Below are 20,545 nucleotides of genomic sequence, written 5' to 3'. Positions count from 1 at the left end.
CAAATCACATACACTTTTTAGATAAAAATCCTAGGTTTGACAAATCTGATTTAAAATAGTGATGAATGATGACAGCTACTAGATTTGATATTTATTGAATGATTATGCTTTAGATTTTCCAAGATACAGTACAAGTTCCAAAGACCTCTAATACTTAAATGGTACATTTGCCAGACTTGTGCTTTTTTCATAACTTGCCGTCTTAATATTAAGCTGGCCATTCATCAAGTAATTTAGTTACGTTTTGGCATTTCAGACACTTCAAACTGTATTTAGTGTCTCCATAAACTGAAAGTATTGCAAAACACCGTCTCGCATACTGTCTCACAGGACGACCCCCTGTGTGTGCTGCCTGCATAATGTCTCTTTTAATTTGTTTTTAATTTGTTAAAGACCCGTTAACATCCCTACAGGGAACAATCACAGGTTTAGATTCATTCCAGATGTGTCTTAATGAAGTGCTTACTATTCTGCTTCACCCTGCTTATCCACTCAGAACTACAATATATAACAGAAATGGTAATGTGCATAAACTGCAAACCTGTATCTTTGAAATATCCAATGACACAATTGCAGATACCATTCCGGAGGTGTTTATGTTTATAAAGTGTTCATCGGCAGCCTCCTCGGGAAGACATGGTTTATTCTCCCATATCACATCATAAAGCATGATGTTTTGCTTTTTGTTTGTGATGCATTGCAGTAATTACATTGTCTACGCATTCACATCAACTACATGTTAGAAACTGTGGCCGATAGAAATCTCTGATCATATTACTCCTGCGGTGTTTCAGAGGAAGTCCTGTCAGAGGTAATTATATATAAAGCGCCAACAAACCGCGCTGTTCAATAGGTGGACTATCACACAGGTAGTTCCAGCAAGACAAGTTGGACGTACAGGCACTGAAGGGTTCCATTTCCTGGCTACGGGGCTAAAATGGCACGAAGGGTAAGGGCAAGATGCATTTCATGTATGAGAATAGTAGGTCGCTATAAGATTTTACATCAAAGGCTTGGTTCTTTTTAACTGACACAGTTGAAGCCGGGAAAGCAAGGTGGCTTAGTGAGGTGTGAGGAGGGAAAGCTATTAACCGTTTAATTGCTAAGCCTGCTTTAAGAAGTGCGTTTTCAGTGATCATTTATTATAGTGAAGGAATGGGGGCTGGGTAAGAGCAGGGAAATTGGTTCCTTAGGAACGGCACAGCAAACTTCTTTTTTCTGTATTCCTTACGATCTAGTCAGTGCTACAGGTATTTGTATGCCTTCTCCCCCCCATGTGCAAAAAACTAATTCAATTAAATTCACTGAAATTCCAACCCAGTAAAAAGATATACTGAGAAATAATAAGGGCTACTTTGTCTCAGTGTTTTACCTACGCCTGATAGTTCTAGACATTGGGGGGTGCTACTGCTGTCAACAGTGACAGGTGCAGGGAATTGGTTTGGTCTAATGATGATCCCGCAGTCTCGTGCATTAAATTGATGCTCTCCTATGGGAATTTTACGGACACTAGATGTCCTCATAGAGAGTTCAAAGGAAGTCCAGCATCAGTTAGGTGACGAAAAGATGCTTAGCAAGCAGGAAGCACCTCTAGTGGCTGTCTGGTAGGCAGCTACAAGAGGCTGTCTAAAAGCTGCAATACAAATATTGCAGTTTCTCTAAAGCTGCAGTGTTTTACATTGCAGCACTAAGGGCAAAAGGGACACTGTACCCATATCACTTTAAGTGAACTAAAACTCTTGGTTTTAAACTGGAACAATGCTTAAAGCGACACTCACCTGGAAATCCACACATCTGTTTAGTTTTTAGTAATAAGCAATTCTCAGACCCACAGTAACACTGAGTAATAAAGACAGCAGAGAACATTGTCAGCAGCCAATCAGAATCTCACTTCCCATTATGTCGTAAACTGGAACTGTTTCTTAGAATTCTCTGTGCCAAACATGGCCAAAGTTCTCTCGAAATGCTGGAAGTTTTTTATGCTGTACAGATTTTTAAACCAGACTGCCTCTAATAAGAGAACCACTTTAATGTTTGAACACGTGCTCTTCATCTAAGATACGCTTATTTGCCCATTACCTTCTTTACAGATAGGTTATAGAATGTCACTTGCCATGCTGGCCAGTTCTGGCTTCTCTATACTGGGCTCCCAGTACCCCAGCCACTCTCATACACCAGCTGGTGAAATAGTGATGGTGTTTGTAATATGGAGGCATCTTGTGGTGGGATCTAAACCCACTATATTTTGTGACTGCTCTTAAAAGAACACGCTTCTTGAATAGAAAGAAAACGTAGTTATAAAAATACCTATAAATGCTCTTTAATCAGTGCTGTGTCGTGAGATTTGTCCTTATTCTAATTTAGTCTTTCTCCCATTTTGTTTCCCAGTTTGAATTATTTTACAACCAACACTTCAGTGGCAGAAAGCTGACGTGGCTGCACTATCTATGTACAGGTAATGGAAAGCATCAGTATATAGAATTACCTCACTGTTTCGTGTTTGTGAATAGGTATAAGCTTGCAAAACTAACTGCACACTAACTTATTACACATATATATACATATATACAAAAGGACAATTACACACATAGACATACATGTATAACTTGCCAGTAACGCAATCACCAGTATTGCAGTATGTATGGGTCGTCACGCACTCCAAAATCGGACCACCGCAGTGCCACCAAATCAGCTGTCCACTCTCATTAAGCAGGAAGGACTCTTCACATGTGAACAATACAAAAGCAAATTTATTGGACAAGGTAAGAGAGCCTTTCTCAAGCCAACAAGAAAACAAACTAACATAATGTATATAGCATTCAAATGTATAATTGCATTTGCAAAAGCGATCACTACCCTGTGCAATCTAATTCGAACGTGTGCAGCATCATTTAGACACAATGATGACGAAATATTACCAGTGGACATACATTCAAATCGTTAAAGTGCAAATAACAGAATAATAGGACAATATCACAAAAATATCAGTGTAAATCAATCAAAAAAGCCCCCTATGGGTTGGTCAGTACGAGTGGGCATGAACCCTACTAATACTTTATAGTAATGTATAAAACAAAAATCAGGGAAAATCTCTCTGGAGAAATCCGTCTTAGGAAAACAAGACAATTGGTTGAAAAATTAAACTAACAGCATGTAACCATAGATGAGGAGGAGGATAACTGTATATTCACTAGAAATTGGTAATAGGTATGTTTGTGACGGGTAAACCAACCGGCTTTTTTTTTTATTTTACAAAAATGCCATTTGTAAAAGCATAGACCTGTCTATTGCTCATTATCCTAGTGATATATTGAAGCATCTATTTTCTCAAGTTACCAATGTCTATATAACATGGGTCTGTTTACTGAAAAGAGGCCCTTATAATATAGTCCCAGTTAGACCTTAAAGAGGTGGGCTTATATCGACAGACATTAGATGAAAAAGACAAATAAGGGAGAGACTCCCTAAGATGTTAAAGGGTTAGAATAGGAGAAAAAAAGATTTATATGGAGGAGTAAAATGCACGTAATTATAAGACCTATATCTTAACACAGGTCAATAAAGCGTTGGTACAGGACAATATCTACTGTGTAAATATATCATAAATTTACCCTACGTGGAGTAGAGAAGGGTAATGTATAGGGAAAGGTACAGAATCCTAACCTCTTAATATCACAAAAATATTTTGATGAATTTTCTAATACTTTATCAAGCCCAAAGATAATATAGCCTTGAACACGTATTCCGATTGACCATGTTTGGTGACGTGTTACTTTGTGTTCTTCTTAGCTTGAGAAAGGTTCATTTGAACTAAAACATTGCTTTGTCCAATAAATTTACTTGTGAATCGTTCACATGTTCCCGGTCCTTTCGGTTGTTCTGCAATAACCGTCGCCATGCTTTCATACACACTGATACAGATATACAAACATTTTACGTACAGACGCACATAAACTTCCAGAAACGGCTTTCACACTCCCGTTGAACTCGCTGGTTTAAATTCAGGCAGAGCTCCAGGATGATGTGATGTAATCTTTTATTTGGTATTGTGCGTGTAAGTGAGAGGGAGCTGGGAAAGCTCTTTCCTACATTATCATACAGAGACAGCTAGCTCCCGCACGAATGCCAGGGACAACGTGGAGATCTTCCTTTTCGATTCGCCTATAACTGACTAAGGCCCTTGCTGGTCGTGAACCCAATAGCAGTTCCAATACCTGGACAGAACCCAGATAGAAACCCAGGGCTAACCCAAAGTCAGAGACCTTCACAGTCTGTTTGGATTTAAGTAGAAATGAGACATAGTCTATAGTATGGGTCAAAGCCACCTTTCCATAGGTCATACAGTACATTGGAGCATACCAAGATGTGTGTGGGAAGTGTAAGAAAGCTGAAATCTGAGCTTATGTCAGGAATCCATAGATAACCAAGCCAGGATCATAAGACCATGTATGTATATAGCCACCACAGACAGGGGATATGCGCTTAAGACACATGTGACACTAAGGAGATTTAATAGAGAATGATACACGCACTCCTCTAAAACAAATACATCTATTTATATATTTAGATAAATACTGTTTTTAGGGATCAACATATATATTTTTTGGATTAACGTTTCCTGAAGTTTATAACTCTAATATATTATAACTTGCATTAGGCATTTATCACCAGGAAATGTTATTCCTTAGTCTAACGCATTTCGGCTGCATATTTGTTTTAATAAGCCGTGTTAGAGGCAGCATTCTGAGCGCACAGAGCTGGAGTCCCACTGTGACCATAATATAAGAGAGCCTGAGGTTTGAAACACATGTTGACATAAACAAATCTCGCACAAATTTCATGTGATCACTCAAAATATTTCAACAATAACAGACGGTCATAACCCAGCATGTGTTACTGAAACGTAGCAAGTAGATTACTCACTTTTATAATATTATAAAGTTGGTTTTTACTGCTTCTGTGAGTCTTTTTCTGTTCATTTTAGAGAAACAAAACGATCAAAAATCTGACTAAAGGCACCCATTTACTTGCTGTTTTGAAGATTTCAGATTTGTGTGGGGAAGGGGGTTATTTTACTTCTATGACTATTTTAGGTTATTGTTGTGTAAATCTTGACATTGTAACTGTATAGTGACTGTCACTGGCAATATCTGAGTGTTATTGAGCATTCCGTGGTTAAGCCTTTAGCCCTTTCCAAGTGCCACTTGGGTGTTAACTGACCTCAGCATTATTCATGTTACATAGCTCAAAACCAAACTAAGAGGCTAGGTTAATTTCATCTCTGCATTTACACAATCGTAATTTGGGAACCATCTAGAAAATATACACCCTAAAAACAGAATTAAATGAATATTATGCAAAATACAAATCTCTGAACCAAAGCTCTCTGGGCATGAATAGCGTCTTGCCTAATTTAAATAATGAGTGAAGGTTAGCCTTTCTGTTGGTCTCCAAATACTACATCCCAATACCAGAGAGATTTTTTTTGTTTTGGTTTTTTATATATATATATATATATATATATATATATATATATATATTATTTTTTTTTTATTTTTTTTTTTTTTTTTTTATTGTACTGGCATGACCAAATATCCCCACTGGACAACCATGTTTTAAAAATATTTTTTTTTAATGATTATTATTTTTAACGTTATACATAATATAAGTAGAGACTACTTTTTGTACGTATATCCTGCAAGTTGACAAAAGGCAGGGCTTTAGCCAAGCTCCACGTCCTTAGTCAGTTTTGTCATTGGCCATTAAGCTGTTGGTCACATCCTTCCAGCAATGTGTCATTTCCTACAGCATCGCGCCATTGATTGTGTTGACTCTCACGCAGTCCTGGTGTAGTGGGTATGTGTGTGACTTCACATGCACACCCTTGGGAGAGCAGAGGCAGGAATTTCCAGCGGCCGCCATCTTGGAAAACACTAAGATGGCGCTACATGAAGGCAGACCTGGCTTTAAAAGCAGGGATTGTGTTTTTTTTTTTTTACTTTACAGAAACATCAAATATTTATAGTAAAATAAATATATTTGTGTTTTCGCCATTCAACAAAGGTACTATAATATGCTTGGTAGTTAGGCATTTGTAAATTGTTGGCAATGTAAAAATCTTCATTTGTTTATCTTATAACTAGGTGAGGTGAAAATGAATTACCTTTGCAAACCATATGTAGCCATGGTGACCACGTACCAAATGGCTGTCCTGCTTGCCTTCAATAATAGTGAGAGTGTCACTTACAAAGAGCTTCAAGACAGCACACAGATGAATGAGAAAGAGTTAACAAAAACAATAAAATCTCTCCTCGACGTGAAGATGATCAACCACGATTGTGACAAGGTAGGGGTGACGGCAACATCTATGTCTGTTGTGAGAATGTACATACCGGTAAGGAAGATCGCAGCACGGCTTACTCCAAAAAGGGACATTTACTGTAACATTACTACACTATCATGATTCACAGGTACCAATGGAGTCACAGGAGGACTTTATTGATACTCCAACAATAGAGACGGTAATAGGGCAGTAACACGTTCCACCAATCTGATAGTATCAATGAGTATCTGCAGTATTGTATTGTAGGGTTTGTATTTGTAATGCACTCGTTTTACTCATTAACTACACTATTGCTATACCTTTTCTCTCACAAAACTCTGTCCGAGCTAGTCACTATTCCTTTTCCTATGCTTTTTCTCCCGTTCCTCATATTTCTTTCTCTCATTTTTCTTATTTTCACCTTGGGTATAGCGAAATGTAGCTAGTTTCTACCTTCTGAACAGATAATCATTGTTATCGTGTTGTCAATATTTATTATAAACATTAATTTACATAAAAAAGAAAACATAATACAAACAAAAACACATTGCTAAATGCTGCCATGTTAGGTAAAATCTGTTTACTTTCTAAGCGTATAGAAAGGTGTTCCATTGTTTTGTGCAGTTTTACAATAATGGACGATTTCCCTCTTTTTCCGATTGTATAAACTACACACAGAAATAATTTCGCATATTAATTTGAACATTTGTAGGCTGTAGTATTTCATGTCTATGTGGCCGTGACTGATGTTTAGATGTTGCTGGGTTTTTAGATGCTTAAAGGGAATCTCCCGTGCCAGGAAAACAATCCGTTTTCCTGGCACTGGAGGTTCCCTCTCCCTCCCACCCCCCAATCCCCAGTTACTGAAGGGGTGAAAACCCCTTCAGTCACTTACCTGAGGCAGCGACGATGTCCCTCGTCGCTGTCTCCTCCTTCATAAAAAACTGCAATAATTACATTTGCAGGGTTAAGAGTAGTGGGAGTTGGCACCCAGACCACTCCAATGGGCAGAAGTGGTCTGGGTGCCTGGAGTGTTCCTTTAAACTGTTGAACAAAAATAAACGTGACAGATCTGCACAGTTTTCTTTGCTTAAGGTGTACCTGTGAGCAAACAAGTACACATATCTGCTTACAGGGAATATAAAGTATCACAAACTAACTTACACTACAAGCTAGTAGAAAAACTGGCCGTGCAGATACGCTCCTATGTCTTGTTTTTTCCATGATATCTGTGCTGTAGATACAATAAATAGGATGTATGTGGTATATAATCTAATTTCTGACAGCCTGAACAATGAATATGTGTGCCTTCTGAAATCGGCAAATTTAAATATAATGTGCTTTTACATAAAATGCAAGTTTCGTCTTTTAAAGTCTCTGTTTTTCATGTAGGAAGATGTAGATGGCGACTCAACATTTTCACTAAATATGAGTTTCAGCAGTAAAAGAACAAAGTTTAAAATCACTACACCTATGCAGAAGGAGACACCACAGGTAAGCTCTGTGAATGAATCAGGGTGTTTGTGTATTACTCATACTTTTTGAAGAGTTTGAGACTCTGTATTAAAGAGGTGCCACAAGCACCTGTAGAACTGCCTATAACATGTCCACTTTTTTCCCCCAAGTTCCGCCTTGGATATGGAAGGGATGCACAACAGTACATTATAGTACGGTATTATTTTACTGTAAAGTCTATGCGTCTCAGTCCTCAATGCCCGGGATGTTTATTTCTAAGAAATCCTAATCATTCACTTGGGAATTCTTTGTCTGCTGGCCCTGCTTCCACAGTCTACAAGTAGGCTGAGTCAATCTAAGGGTTGTCTTGTTTGTTTGTTTGTTTTTTATCTGCAACCAATGGAAAGCTGGTACACCGCAATTCATGTATTGCCATGAAGGCCTAGCAGTGGACTGCGAAACTCAGAACCTCCAGGCTTAAACCAGCAAGCTGACAATTATTACATAGCGCCAGCATATTCCGCAGCGCTGTACATAAGTTAAACAAAGCAAACACTAAATTCCAACAAAAGGTAATTGGCATACTGAAAGCAGCCCAAATGAGCTCACAATCTGAAATAGGGTCCCTGAATTTCAACTTGGCAAAAGTTGATTATTGTTTTTCCAGCTCATAGCAGGTTGCTAATCTGTGCAGTGTTCCGGTATCTGCGAGCTGGGAAATAAAATCTTCCCAAAACCTGCACGTGCTTACTGGGTAAAGACTATTCGAAACCACAATTCCAGAGTACTAATAATTCCATATCCATATCCATATATTTTTTTTTGTGTTTTTAGAAAAAAAAATCATTACGTTAGCTGCCAATAAAAAAAAAAAAAAAAGAGTGTCTGCCAGACTTATTTTTTCAAGTTAAGTGCAGGAATTTATTTGCTTAAACAGCAAACTGCAGTGAATTCAAAACTCAATTGCTAAAATAGCTGAAAGTTTTGCAATTCATATTTTCATTTATTGCAACTGCCTACTTACTGAATGCAACCCACCGATTTCACAGTAAGGATTTGTCACTGAGATGCAGGCTATCGAAAGGGAAGTACATGTTTTTTTTAGTGTGTAGTTTAGTCGATTGTGTGTAAGCCAGTAGCTTGCGAGGCAAAAACAAAACTGTCGCTTATTTCATGCAAGTACATCACTAAAGTTGGTGGACCTGAAAATTGTCCTTCACAAAAATGGTTGACGTAGCTTGACAATTGATTTTCAAAAGGAACAAAACAGGATTGTAAAAAAGCTTTAAAAACTGTCCATTTTCAGTTATTTTAGGCAGGTACTATGCATAAAACATCTCACTTTAAATGACTCAATCCATTGTCCGTTTGTTCACATGAATGAAAGAACACACTTGCGGCAGAATAAAAGCAGCACATTAGACAAGAAAAGGGACACTATGCATGATTGCACGAGCAAAGAAAGTTCCCTGTGTGTAATACAGGTTTCTGGGAGTGACCGATTAGCAGGAAACAAGAAAGTAAACCGTGTGCTGTACTGTATCTTCATGGCATCATCTCCTCCGTTTGCAACCTCTATGGAGTGCAACACATTTCAAGATTGACTGAAATAACATTTTATATAGAAAAGAAAAAGTAGACATTTTGAGCAAAAATTAGTCACACTCATTGGGGTAGTGAAGGACTCATTTTGGCATGAATTGGTACATTATAAATTAATAATGGTTGGGTATGGTGGTCACATTTAGGATGCCATTCAGGAGCCCAGCAGATATAACTTCCTTCCTTGGCCAGTTCAGTCTTCCTACTAATCTGACCTCACATCATTCCCATTAATCCTTAATCATGTATTTGACTGGTCGGTGAAATCCCCTCTTGTCACAGTCTGTGCATTTTTTGTGTTGGAGTATTGGAGTGAGCATCTACCCCTCCATCATCCTTACTATTATCGCGATTGTCTGTGTTGCATTGTATTGTCTGCAACCAACAAAGAAAGTAACAAAATATGTAACTTCACAAATGCGTGTTTCTCCCCTCCAAACACTGCCATGGCTATTTCTAAGTGAAACAAATGGGCAGAACAAATTAATTCTTTGAGATGTGACCTATGACCCCAGTTTGTTAGGATCATTTCAGGATAGCATCCACTGGGATCAGTGTAGCTTGATCTATTACCATCCAGCTGGGAGGATTTCAATTAATTGATGTTAATTAGCAGATGAATACTCGTCCAAATACGCTCGTGATTTGGTATTTGGATTAGACAGATGTGATCACTTATTTAGCAATTTCAAATATAACTTCATTTGACCGTACATCAAAGGGGCCGACACATGCTTCTCAAACCAACTTACATTTAGAAGGAACTTTTAGGAAGGGTTTTTTATTTTTATTTTATTTTTTCATTTATTAAACTTAACACTAAACTTATTTGCCAAACAGTCATTTTTGTTTTTGCATGCTTGTTTGGGTACATCACTAAAGTTTGAAGAAAGTAAACTCAGAATTTTAAACTCCTGTAACATAAGACTATCTTATATATAAAGTCCCATCTATTTTGGTTTGTTTTTAAGCATTTAGTTGCATTACTTATATTAAGCAATTTAACATTGGGGGACATCGTCAGCCTAAAGTGTTTTGGGGTATTAAAGGGACAATCCAGACTTTACTTATTTTTCCATTTTAATTTTACAAAAAGTGCAGATTTCAAATGAAATTGGTACTTTCATAAATTAACCTTAGTACACCCTCCAGCTGTCAATCGGACAACTGGTTCTGTTACTTCCTGGTTTGGTTAGTTCAGGAAGCTAACCTCAAGAGTCAGCAAGTAAGCTGTTTTTACATATAGCTCAAATGGAAAAATGCATTATTAAATGCATACATACTTGTTTTCATTGGGGGTATATATATTAAACAGGGCTTTTTAAAATATATTTATTTGCACAGTGCGGTGTCATTTTAATAAGGCAGTCATGCTCCTTCTGATAGGGACAATTTCTTAGTGTCCCCAGAAGCAGGACACTAGGTGACAAATCCAGGACAACACATGTATTTAATCATTTTATTTGGGCAAGGGATTATCTCTTTAAAGTGCCACTATAGTCACCAAATTAACTTTAATTTAATCATGCTCCTGCAGTCTCACTGCTTAATTCTTTGCCATAGTTAATGAGTTAAATGAAGTTGGTTATACAGCCTTAGTCACACCTCCCTGCATATGAACTATACAGTCTTCCAAAACACTTCCTGTAAAGAGAGATCTTATATTAAGACTTCCTTTATTGCACAATCTGTTTAAAGGCACCCAGACCACTTCAGCTTAATGAAGTGGTCTGGGTGCCTGGTCCATCTAGGGTTAACCCTTTCTGCTGTAAACATAGCCGTTTCAGAGAAACTGCTATGTTTACCTATGGGTTAATACAGCCTCTAGTGGCTGTCTCATTGACCGCTGCTAAAGGCGCTTCTCACTGTGATTTTTCACAGTGAGAAGATGCCAGCGTCCATAGGAAAGCATTTAGGAATACTTTCCTATGAGACTGGCTGAATGCGCAGGCGGCTCTTGCCGCGCATGCGCATTCAGCCGATGCCGGAAGAAGAGGGAGGAGAGTCCTGGCGCTGGAAAAGAGGTAAGGGATTAACCCCTTCCTCCCCTTCAGCGCCACGGGAGTCGGACCATGGGGGTGGGGGCACCCTCAGGGCACTATAGAGCCAGGAAAATGAGTTTGTTTTCCTGGCACTATAGTGGTCCATTAATAAAGAATGTATCTCTTGCCCTTTTAATAGCTTGCTTGACCTTACAGTAGTGTCCTGTCTGTGATTAAAGTGCAATTTACAGAGCATGAGTTAAAAACTTCTAAATTAAGTTAACATCTGATTGAAAATGAAACTTTTTTTTTTTTTTTTTTTTTTTTTACATGCAGTCTCTGTGAGGTGTGGCTAGGGCAGCATGAATAGATACAAAGGTTATCAAACTCCTAAATGGTAGAGAAGTGAGCAGTGAAACTTCAGAGACATGATCTATACCCAAAAACTACATCATTAAGCTAAAGTTGTTTTGGTTATTAGTGTCCCTTTAAGCAGTAGATTGCTATATTGCTTGCGTTTCCATTAGTTTTGACCTAACATTATACCATAAAAGATGCCATAAAGAATAGAAAGCTATATGTTGTGCCTCAATTGGTTTGGTAAACAGTTGTATGAGTTATCTTTCCTCTTGGTTATGTACCATATGTTTGTGGCTTTATACTTTCTTGCAGTATATAAATTGCACTGTGGTGTGATTTTGTATTCAGGGTAGAGTTTTTAAATCTGATCTGCTGAAAAGCTTTGACCTGAATTGGTGATCTCATCTGTCTATGATGCCATTTGAGCATAGTGCTTTATTGGGTCTTAATACTTCAGGGTTGTTGTTTTTTTTTTGTTTTTGTTTTTTTTTTAAATTAATATTATAATTTAAAATTTATTTTTTCTGGAAATTTTACATATGGAATAATATTTTTATAAATGGCTTTTGGAGATACCTAGGATGTTGGGTAAAATGTAGAATATATATGTGTAAAGGTTTTTATAAAATATAAAGAGCAGTGTTTTTTTAGGATGCAAATGTCCCTTAGTGCATTTGATATGTTTTGACCATTTTTTCTGTATTTTTGTGCCACCATTTTTACGTGTTCTTTGGGCTACCTTACGTGCTGTGCGGCCTGAGATAATGGTTTTGATGTTATTATTGTATTTACAGTGTAAATTAATATTGGTTCAGATATTTTCGTATTTACTTTGTTTTCACTTACTAAAGAGTGTACGTTTTTATTTAATTTTCTTATGCATTTTGTATGATTTTGTTCTTGTATAATATGTATGATTACAGTATTCTTAATGTGTTGCTATATAGATTAATAGTTTGAAGGTTTTATCAGCCACTTCCTTCCCTTTGTTCCTTTCCTTAATCTATTTATTTTATCAAATGTTGCAGTAAAAAATATATATATTTTTATTAGAATTTAGATGGACATGGCCTCTGTTAATTTTCCAGTTCATATTTATTCTAAAATTGTAAAATGGCCTTCTGATAATGGTATAAATCTAAATAAGTATTAGGGCCTTGGTATTGATAGGAATTAGCCCTTTCTTATTAAAGAGCGGTTGGGTACACACCCCTTAATCAAAATTCCCTTTATACATGTGGCTGTTGAGAGGTGTACCATGTGGTTGTTAATCTTCCTATTTGGATGTTCACCCATAGTAAATGTTTAGTATACTTTCAATAAAGCGTTTGCTTTTTTATGCTGTGAATTTTTGTGAATGTCAGTGCGTACCGTATTTGTTTTTTCCTTTCGATATTGCAGCCAATGAAGTACCATTTCAAAGTATTAACAGGGCTTGTGAAACGGGCAACGCAGATAAATGCGAATGGTGTTTATGCACCGTGCCAGCCTCCTAAAATAGCTTCATCCCTCTAATCCTTATAGTAGAGGTGGCTAATATGAGTCACCCCCACCTTGTGTGGACAGCAGTTTCTATGGTAAATCTGAGAGTTGAATGGGTTGATACAGTTGAATATTAAATCTGTTAGGGCTTTGATACAAATAAAAAAAAAAAACAGAACTCGTCAAAGTTGACACGTGTTTGAAACGCATGGGTCAAATTTGCTCCTACTCAATTTTTTTCATCTCATCAAGGGGTCACAACCCACCTGCGCTGACGAATCTATGCTTTGGAGAGGAGAAAGGCGCTTCTCTCTGGTAGGTAACTACCTATTCTTCTTGGGAGAAAAAAAATAGAGAGAGAAGGATTGACAATGTTACATATTAGACGATCATAAGACTATATGCCCTCCTTCCACAAACTCCATAAAAATGAACATGTAAATGCAATAGTGCTGAAATGCAACACATTATCAGATTTATTACTACAATGCGATAGGATTTTTATTTTTAATAGTTGTTAATTGTGGACAACTAGCAAGGGAATTGTACATTGTACGCAAAAATGAATTACTTGTACAACTCAACTCATTTCCAAGTCTACAATTTTGGTCAAACAAATAATACAATTCTCTGCGCACGATTTGAAGTTAAGGGAACTATCTCTGTATAAATTAGAACGTGTGGTGAGGACACCCTAGTGAGAAGTAAGGGGCAATGTGTATTTAATGTCCTTAAAGTGCTTTCTTTCCACTGCCACTGTTGTACTGTTGTAGAGGCATCGGCTTTTCAAGCTTTGCATTCAGTCGTTTTACTTTCCAAAAACAAAAGCTGTTTTTTGGAACTCTGGTTTAACCCCGTAGGAGCTGCTCTAATGACTGAACGTCTCTTGTGTTTCCTTCCTCAGGAGGTGGAGCAGACACGAAGCGCTGTGGACGAAGACCGTAAAATGTATCTTCAAGCTGCTATTGTTCGCATTATGAAAGCACGCAAAGTACTGCGGCACAATGCTTTGATTCAGGAGGTGAGCGCCCATTGCTTCTTCAACCGATAGATTCCTTTAGTGACATTCTAAGTTTCTCAATATCAAAGCCTTAATGCAGGCCAATCCGCTGTTCTTGAAAAGGACGGCCATTTTAATGTTTTATTGTCTTCATCAATGGGAAAATGGATAACTATACGTTTCTTTTTTCAGACCCCATAACATGCCACACAAAGGCTGGGGAGGAGGGTTGCTTATTAACTTTTGACACTAAATTCAAGTTAGACTCGAATATGCTCTAATCCAAAAGCCATGTGTGTAGACCATTTGTATACCTAATATGTATGTTGTTGTATGTGTATGGAATTCATGTGTTTGTGTTGGTATGCAATTATAATTAGATTAATTCTGTAAGTGTATGGTTTAAAGCGGGGTGGACCTCATTTTTTTTCTACTGCTTATTGATTATCTTTACCACAAGTTTTTATGTTTTAGGTTCTTTGTAGTACTTAACGTTCAGCGAACTAATGGGAAGGGGGGGAGGGATAGGATTTACAAACAGCCCGCTGCTGTACACCTCATAACCCCAGTGGTAGATTTAAAAAACAAAGTTTGCACTTTTCCTCCACTGGCTTGTCCAGACAGGACATCATGAGTTCCTGGAGTGTAGTAATTGCATGACTCGGAACTGGTGCAGATTGTGATGAGAGGACAAACGAATAACAAAAAGTCTGTAACGGGCACAGGCACTGTAGATGTGCTAGGTGCTACCAAGGCACAGACTTTCTTACTATTAACCATCTGAGCTTGAGGTGAAGGAGGGAGATGAAAGACCTCTTTGGGCTATATCTATGGAAATCCCGGACTAATGTCTATCTGTTTTTACTAAAGTTCTTGTTTACACTCAATCACAGTTCTTTTATTTTTCCCTTTGGATGGCAAAATGGCCAACCAACGGAAAGACACCCTTAAAGGGCCCTCTTACAACAGAAGAGAATAAGACATTGTAGGTGTCCATATGACAGTCTTTTATCAGAAGTAACTATAGATGTACAAATATATTGCAGATAATAAAAACTAGTTAAGTAAATACAAGAAGAAAGCGTAGCATATAAGGCAAGATTACACATTTACCGGCCATGATTTAAATGAGAAGAGGTGCAAAAGATGGGGGACAAAGGCCCATTGAATCAGAAGTTGCTGACCCACCATAGGTAATAAATGGTTTACATTATGTTGACTTATCTATTGGCACCTCCATAGTAAATCTCCATCAGAAAGCCAAATAAAAATGTCTGTGTGTTTAGCAATGCTTCAGAATTAGATTTAATTTTTTTTTCTTGCTACTGTATGCTTAATTTTCAGCGTTGGCTCTCGTTTAAGAGTTTCTTCTGATTGTGTTAGGCATAGGGCAGTATCCCATGGTAAACCATTAATATAACAAAGGTTCATCGAACGAAGAGAAATTCCTTACTAGTTTGATTCTTTAACATCTGTTTAATCCATTTACTCTTTATTCGATTAGTGGTATTATCTAGTGTCACACTTCTTTCCTTTACTTAGCTTGTCTTATGACACAACTTAAATACAAATTGGGTTATCCTTCAAGAACACTTGCAGGCAAATCAGTTGCAGAGATTCACCCTAGATATCTTAGTAGCTCGGGAAATGCATTACTTTGGAAGGTTGGTTTCATCCCTGTGTAAGATATGTTTGGGGGGCTTTCCTTTTTGCCTAAAATTACTGTTTTCTGTTAATCCTTGACTTATTTTGGGTTACATCTGCTGAGTGATACTGTCTGAAGTGCAGAATCATGATCTAAGGCCTCGGTAGAATGTCATGGTTCGAGTCTGACCATTATTAACATGTGTTTGAAGACTTATATGGGTAAAATTGGCGTACATATTATTCACGTTAATTGGTTTTACTGCAATATCAGCTAATGATTGTGGTTCTGGTAGCTATAACTGGCATCCAATCATGCATTTTGTGCTGTAGTTTAAGTTGTGATGGAAAAACTAGCCTATCAGAAACATAGAAGTGTGTGGCTTCTTATTTGAGGTGAGGGATTATATAGAATATTTGGGGGGGAGATAACATGTTATGGAAACTTGTCACTGGCCTTCAGGTGGTATAGATCTCCCAATGGAATGGGGAGAACATGGCATTTTTTTGGTAACTGATTATGTTCTCATAATATATTTAAAATATAACGTGCTAATTTTGTAAGAATTTTCCAACTCACCTGTAGTCATTATTTGTATGTTTTAGCCCAAATGTTTCAGTTTTGTAGGCTCCTTTAGCCTAATTATTGCAGTTTGGTTTTCCGTGCAGTTTGGTTTCCCCGTGTCTTTCCGTCTGTGCTACTTCTCTTACTTCTGTAAGACCAGCATGCAGCTCCATCTATGAGGACCACTGGAAACCAATTATATTGGAAGTTTACTAGCCGTCATTTTCCTTCTCTTACATGCATGATCTAATACAACAACATACTTTTTTCAGCCTTCCCTAGTCTATTGTTTTCTATCAAAGCTGAACAATTGGGTTCTATTCCCTTTTCATTTTATAACTCACTATAATTTACGTTTCATTACACAGAAAGACAAAGACATGGTTTTTGTACCTACACAAACATTTAAGAAATTTCTATTGGATGTTTATGCAGTTAATTAGAACCTGCGAAATCTGATCTAAATCCAAAGAAGCAGGTGGCATATTGATAAAGAGGACTGTCCTTTCTCCAGTACGTTGTAGCCATTGTAATTATATGTAATACAGCATGCAGGTCAAACCAGTGCAACGGCTTCTAATGTTTCATGGATGGGCAGGTGAATGACTGGCATGTTAGTATACAACTCTACAATTAGAGGGCTGCAGCCTATTGCAATACATTGAAAACGTAAAATTAGAATTCTATATTGTGAAAGCCAAATTGATTTAAAAAAATAAGGAATGCCACTAGGTATAAAATGTGCAGCAGTTTATCTGAAGAAGCATCCTGCACATTATGATGTAGGATAATTTATTTCATTTGGGAATAAAAAGTGTGAAAGTTCTTGCTTTGCAGCCCCACACCCTTGTCTAATAAATCTGTGATTGTGACGTTCTTTGTTGTTATAGTAATTTGTTCTTTTATCTTCCTACATGTTAACAGCAGCAGGACTGTATGGAGCTTTTAAAACTCATTAAGCCGGACATTCCTTGCTGGCATAAGGGAAAATTGGTAATGGGAAACTGTAGTGCCAGGATAACAAAGTTGTTTTCCTGTCACTGTAGTGCCATCCTTTCTCGTGGCCTCCCCCTTCTGTCACTTCTGTTAAAAAACCCTTCTATCACTTACCTGATTCCAGCGCCAATGTCCCTCTGTGCTGGTTCAGGCTCCGCCTCTGCTCCTCCCCTGCTGACATCAGCTTGGGAGGACCTAATGCGCATGCGCGGCAATCACCATGCTCACATTAGGTCTTCCCTCATAGGAAAGCATATACAAAGCTTTGGAGATGAGGGTGACGCTGGATGTCCTCAACCATTACGTGAGGACGTCCAGCATCAGTTAGGCGACCAAAAGTCACCCAACGACCCAGAAGTCGCTCTAGTGACTGTCTGTTAGACAACCACTTGTTGTTTAGTTAACACTGCAAGGTAATTATTGCAGTTTATGAAAAACAGCCATAATTAGCATTGCAGGGTTAAGGGGCCTGGGACACTGCTCCCAGATCACTTAAATGAGCTGCCTATAGTGTCCCTTTAATAACAGACTTCAATAACGTGCATGATCTGTTCTCATTGACACAAATACAAAAGTGTATCTTCTTGCTTATGGATGCTCTTTTGTACAAATCCCATGATGCTCAGCCAGATCAGCTCGGCAACTGTTTGAGTTGCCATCAGTGACCTTAGATGCCAATATTGCAGCCCCTACAGGTGTAGTGTAGTCCCAGTTTCAATCTCTAACATGCAGATGGATAGAACCTATAAACACATTTTACTAATTAGTTTTCTCTCGAATCACATTTGATTTTCAGATAAAATTGGGGCTGGCATACAAGATGATTTATTTTTTATTATTATTACTATGATGGCCTACAACTCAACACTAGACATCGCCAATCCTACTGACCTGCCTCCGTGATCTTCTTTGCTGAATGCATTACCTTTGGCAAAATTCAATACTACTCGTACTACCATACATAATGAAAAGAACGATCTATTCTACCCATAAATTATTAATCAAGTACTTTTCCATAGATCAGGGAAAGTATAGTAAACAAACCTAAACAATTGAGGCAATAATATTGGCTCCATTGGCCACCTGTTGTTATGACTGGATTTGTGAAACTTTTGTTAAGATTACTTATTTGTCCCTCTTTTTGTTCTTCGCTCATTTTTGTATTTGGAGTGACAGGTTATACTGCATTGTGATTCTCTGAGATATGATAATGATGCATCATCAAATAATGTTTTAGCCATTCAGTGATGTTCGGTAAACGATCAGTTTTTATACATAGTTAGCAGTTATGTGTTGTAACAGGGATGACCTTATATCTTCCTTGTTGTTGTATTTTGAAAGCCCCATCCTTATCAGAAATCCAGTCTTGCTACATTGTAATTTTTATTTATCTATGGCGTAGACTAAGCATATGGATTATAATAAATCAAAGTCTAGGTAAACAAACCTCTTTATATTCTATTGACGTCTGACTCTCTGAGCAGAATAAGATGCACAGTCAGTCACACAGAACCTCCATGTTTGAGCAATTGAGTCTAATTCATTTCTGTTTGTGGGAAAAAAGACAATGACATAGTCGATCATTTATTATAAGTAGCGCACTCACATGTATGTGAGCAATAATTGTCAGATGTAGTCCACTCACATGTGTATGAGCAATCATTACTTAATCTATGTGAATTTTAAAATTAAGACCAAAGTAGCTGAACTGAGAGCACAGTTGACTTAGAGAATATTAACAATTCAGCTATTTTGACCTCAAATCTGAAAGTCACTTTGAAGTGTAATTTTAGTGAATAACCCTGATAGTCCATTCTTTAGATTATTCATGCAACATTATGATAAAAATGTACTGTAATATGTTAATGACCATACATCTTTCATTACAATTACTAGCTTGTGTGTTCTGTGTTCGTTTATCCACCTAGCTGCAGTGATTTGGGAATTTTTTTTTACAGAAGTCTTACTTTTTCCAATTATTCTAAACTTCTCATTAATGCACTTGGAAGTGTATAGTTTATTGAGAATAAAATTTCTAGAGTCAATTTGCCTAGATTTTTATAACCTCGCGTTAACATTTTTTTTTTTTATTTCGTTAATTGCTGTAGTTAACCCTCCTTTTTATTTCATTGCAGGTGATTAGCCAATCCAGAGCCAGATTTAACCCAAGCATTAGCATGATCAAGAAGTGCATTGAAGTCCTTATAGATAAGCAGTACATCGAACGAAGCCAAACCTCTGCAGATGAATACAGTTACGTTGCATGATGCTATCGTCCAGTTGGCATATGGCAGAAAGCATCACCGTTCCTGTTTTGGTGTGCTCTTGTTGAGAGAAGCAGCATTTTGCCTCCATAATCTGTCACCTGGCAACCCCTGTTTTTCTGCTGTTTACAACATCACCAGTGCCACGTCATGAGCGTCTGTGAAAATGCCTATAAATATTTCAGGCTCATGCCATCTTGACATTTCTTACAACTCTAAACTAAAATGAGCAAAGTATTTCTGGAATGTGGATTTTTTTTTTTTTTTTTTTTTGGCCGGGTAACTTTTTTTTTTTTTTTTTCCTCCTTTCATCGCGTTTGCAGTTGATGTTTTTTTTTTTGTTTTTTTTTTTTTTTTTGTCCTTTTGGTTTTTTTTCTTTCTCATTTTTTAATGTATCTTAAAGAACCTAAAGTAAGAACTCAATATTGTAATATTACAGATAACCTATTAATTGTATCTACTTTAAGATGTACAAAAAAATGACAAACATGATATCGCTGCTTGTCAGATTAAAAAAAAAATAAACGTATTGTGTACTGACATTAATATTTTATGGGCACATGCTGTGTGCAGTGAATATAATGTATATTCTGCACAATATCTCTTAACATTAAAGGCCGCGCCATCCTTTGGCTTTTGAACGTTATTGTAATCTTTGTTTTCAAGCAACAATTTTTCAAACGGTGACATGGCATCATGTGGTTATAAAAGGAGACTTGTACTACCTATTCTGCATTATCAGCAATGTACATATTGTTATCAACAGATGATCTGAGTCAAATGATTCCAGTACTGCTGTTTACCAATTTCTAAATAGAAGTCTCTTGGTAAAAAAAAAACAAAAAATCAAAAGGAATTAAATGCATATTCTT

General features: G+C 37.2%; 1 protein-coding gene across 3 annotated transcripts in view; it reads left to right on the top strand.

Moving 5' to 3' along the window:
• The window catches only part of CUL2 (cullin 2), a 58,651-nt gene extending 38,337 nt beyond the window's left edge, over nucleotides 1-20,314 (top strand). For all 3 annotated transcript variants that reach the window (XM_063452639.1, XM_063452637.1, XM_063452638.1), the window contains exons 17-22: nucleotides 2,389-2,455; nucleotides 6,144-6,346; nucleotides 7,715-7,816; nucleotides 13,456-13,518; nucleotides 14,108-14,224; nucleotides 19,544-20,314. In XM_063452639.1, the coding sequence (XP_063308709.1) occupies nucleotides 2,389-2,455; nucleotides 6,144-6,346; nucleotides 7,715-7,816; nucleotides 13,456-13,518; nucleotides 14,108-14,224; nucleotides 19,544-19,675 (684 nt within the window). In that variant the 3' untranslated portion in view covers nucleotides 19,676-20,314. The remainder of the gene's footprint in view (nucleotides 1-2,388; nucleotides 2,456-6,143; nucleotides 6,347-7,714; nucleotides 7,817-13,455; nucleotides 13,519-14,107; nucleotides 14,225-19,543) is intronic.
• The last annotated feature ends 231 nt before the right edge of the window (nucleotides 20,315-20,545 follow it).

The sequence above is a fragment of the Pelobates fuscus genome, chromosome 4 (assembly GCF_036172605.1).
Source record: "Pelobates fuscus isolate aPelFus1 chromosome 4, aPelFus1.pri, whole genome shotgun sequence".
NCBI lineage: Eukaryota > Metazoa > Chordata > Amphibia > Anura > Pelobatidae > Pelobates > Pelobates fuscus.
This window is presented reverse-complemented; position numbering and strand designations above follow the sequence as displayed.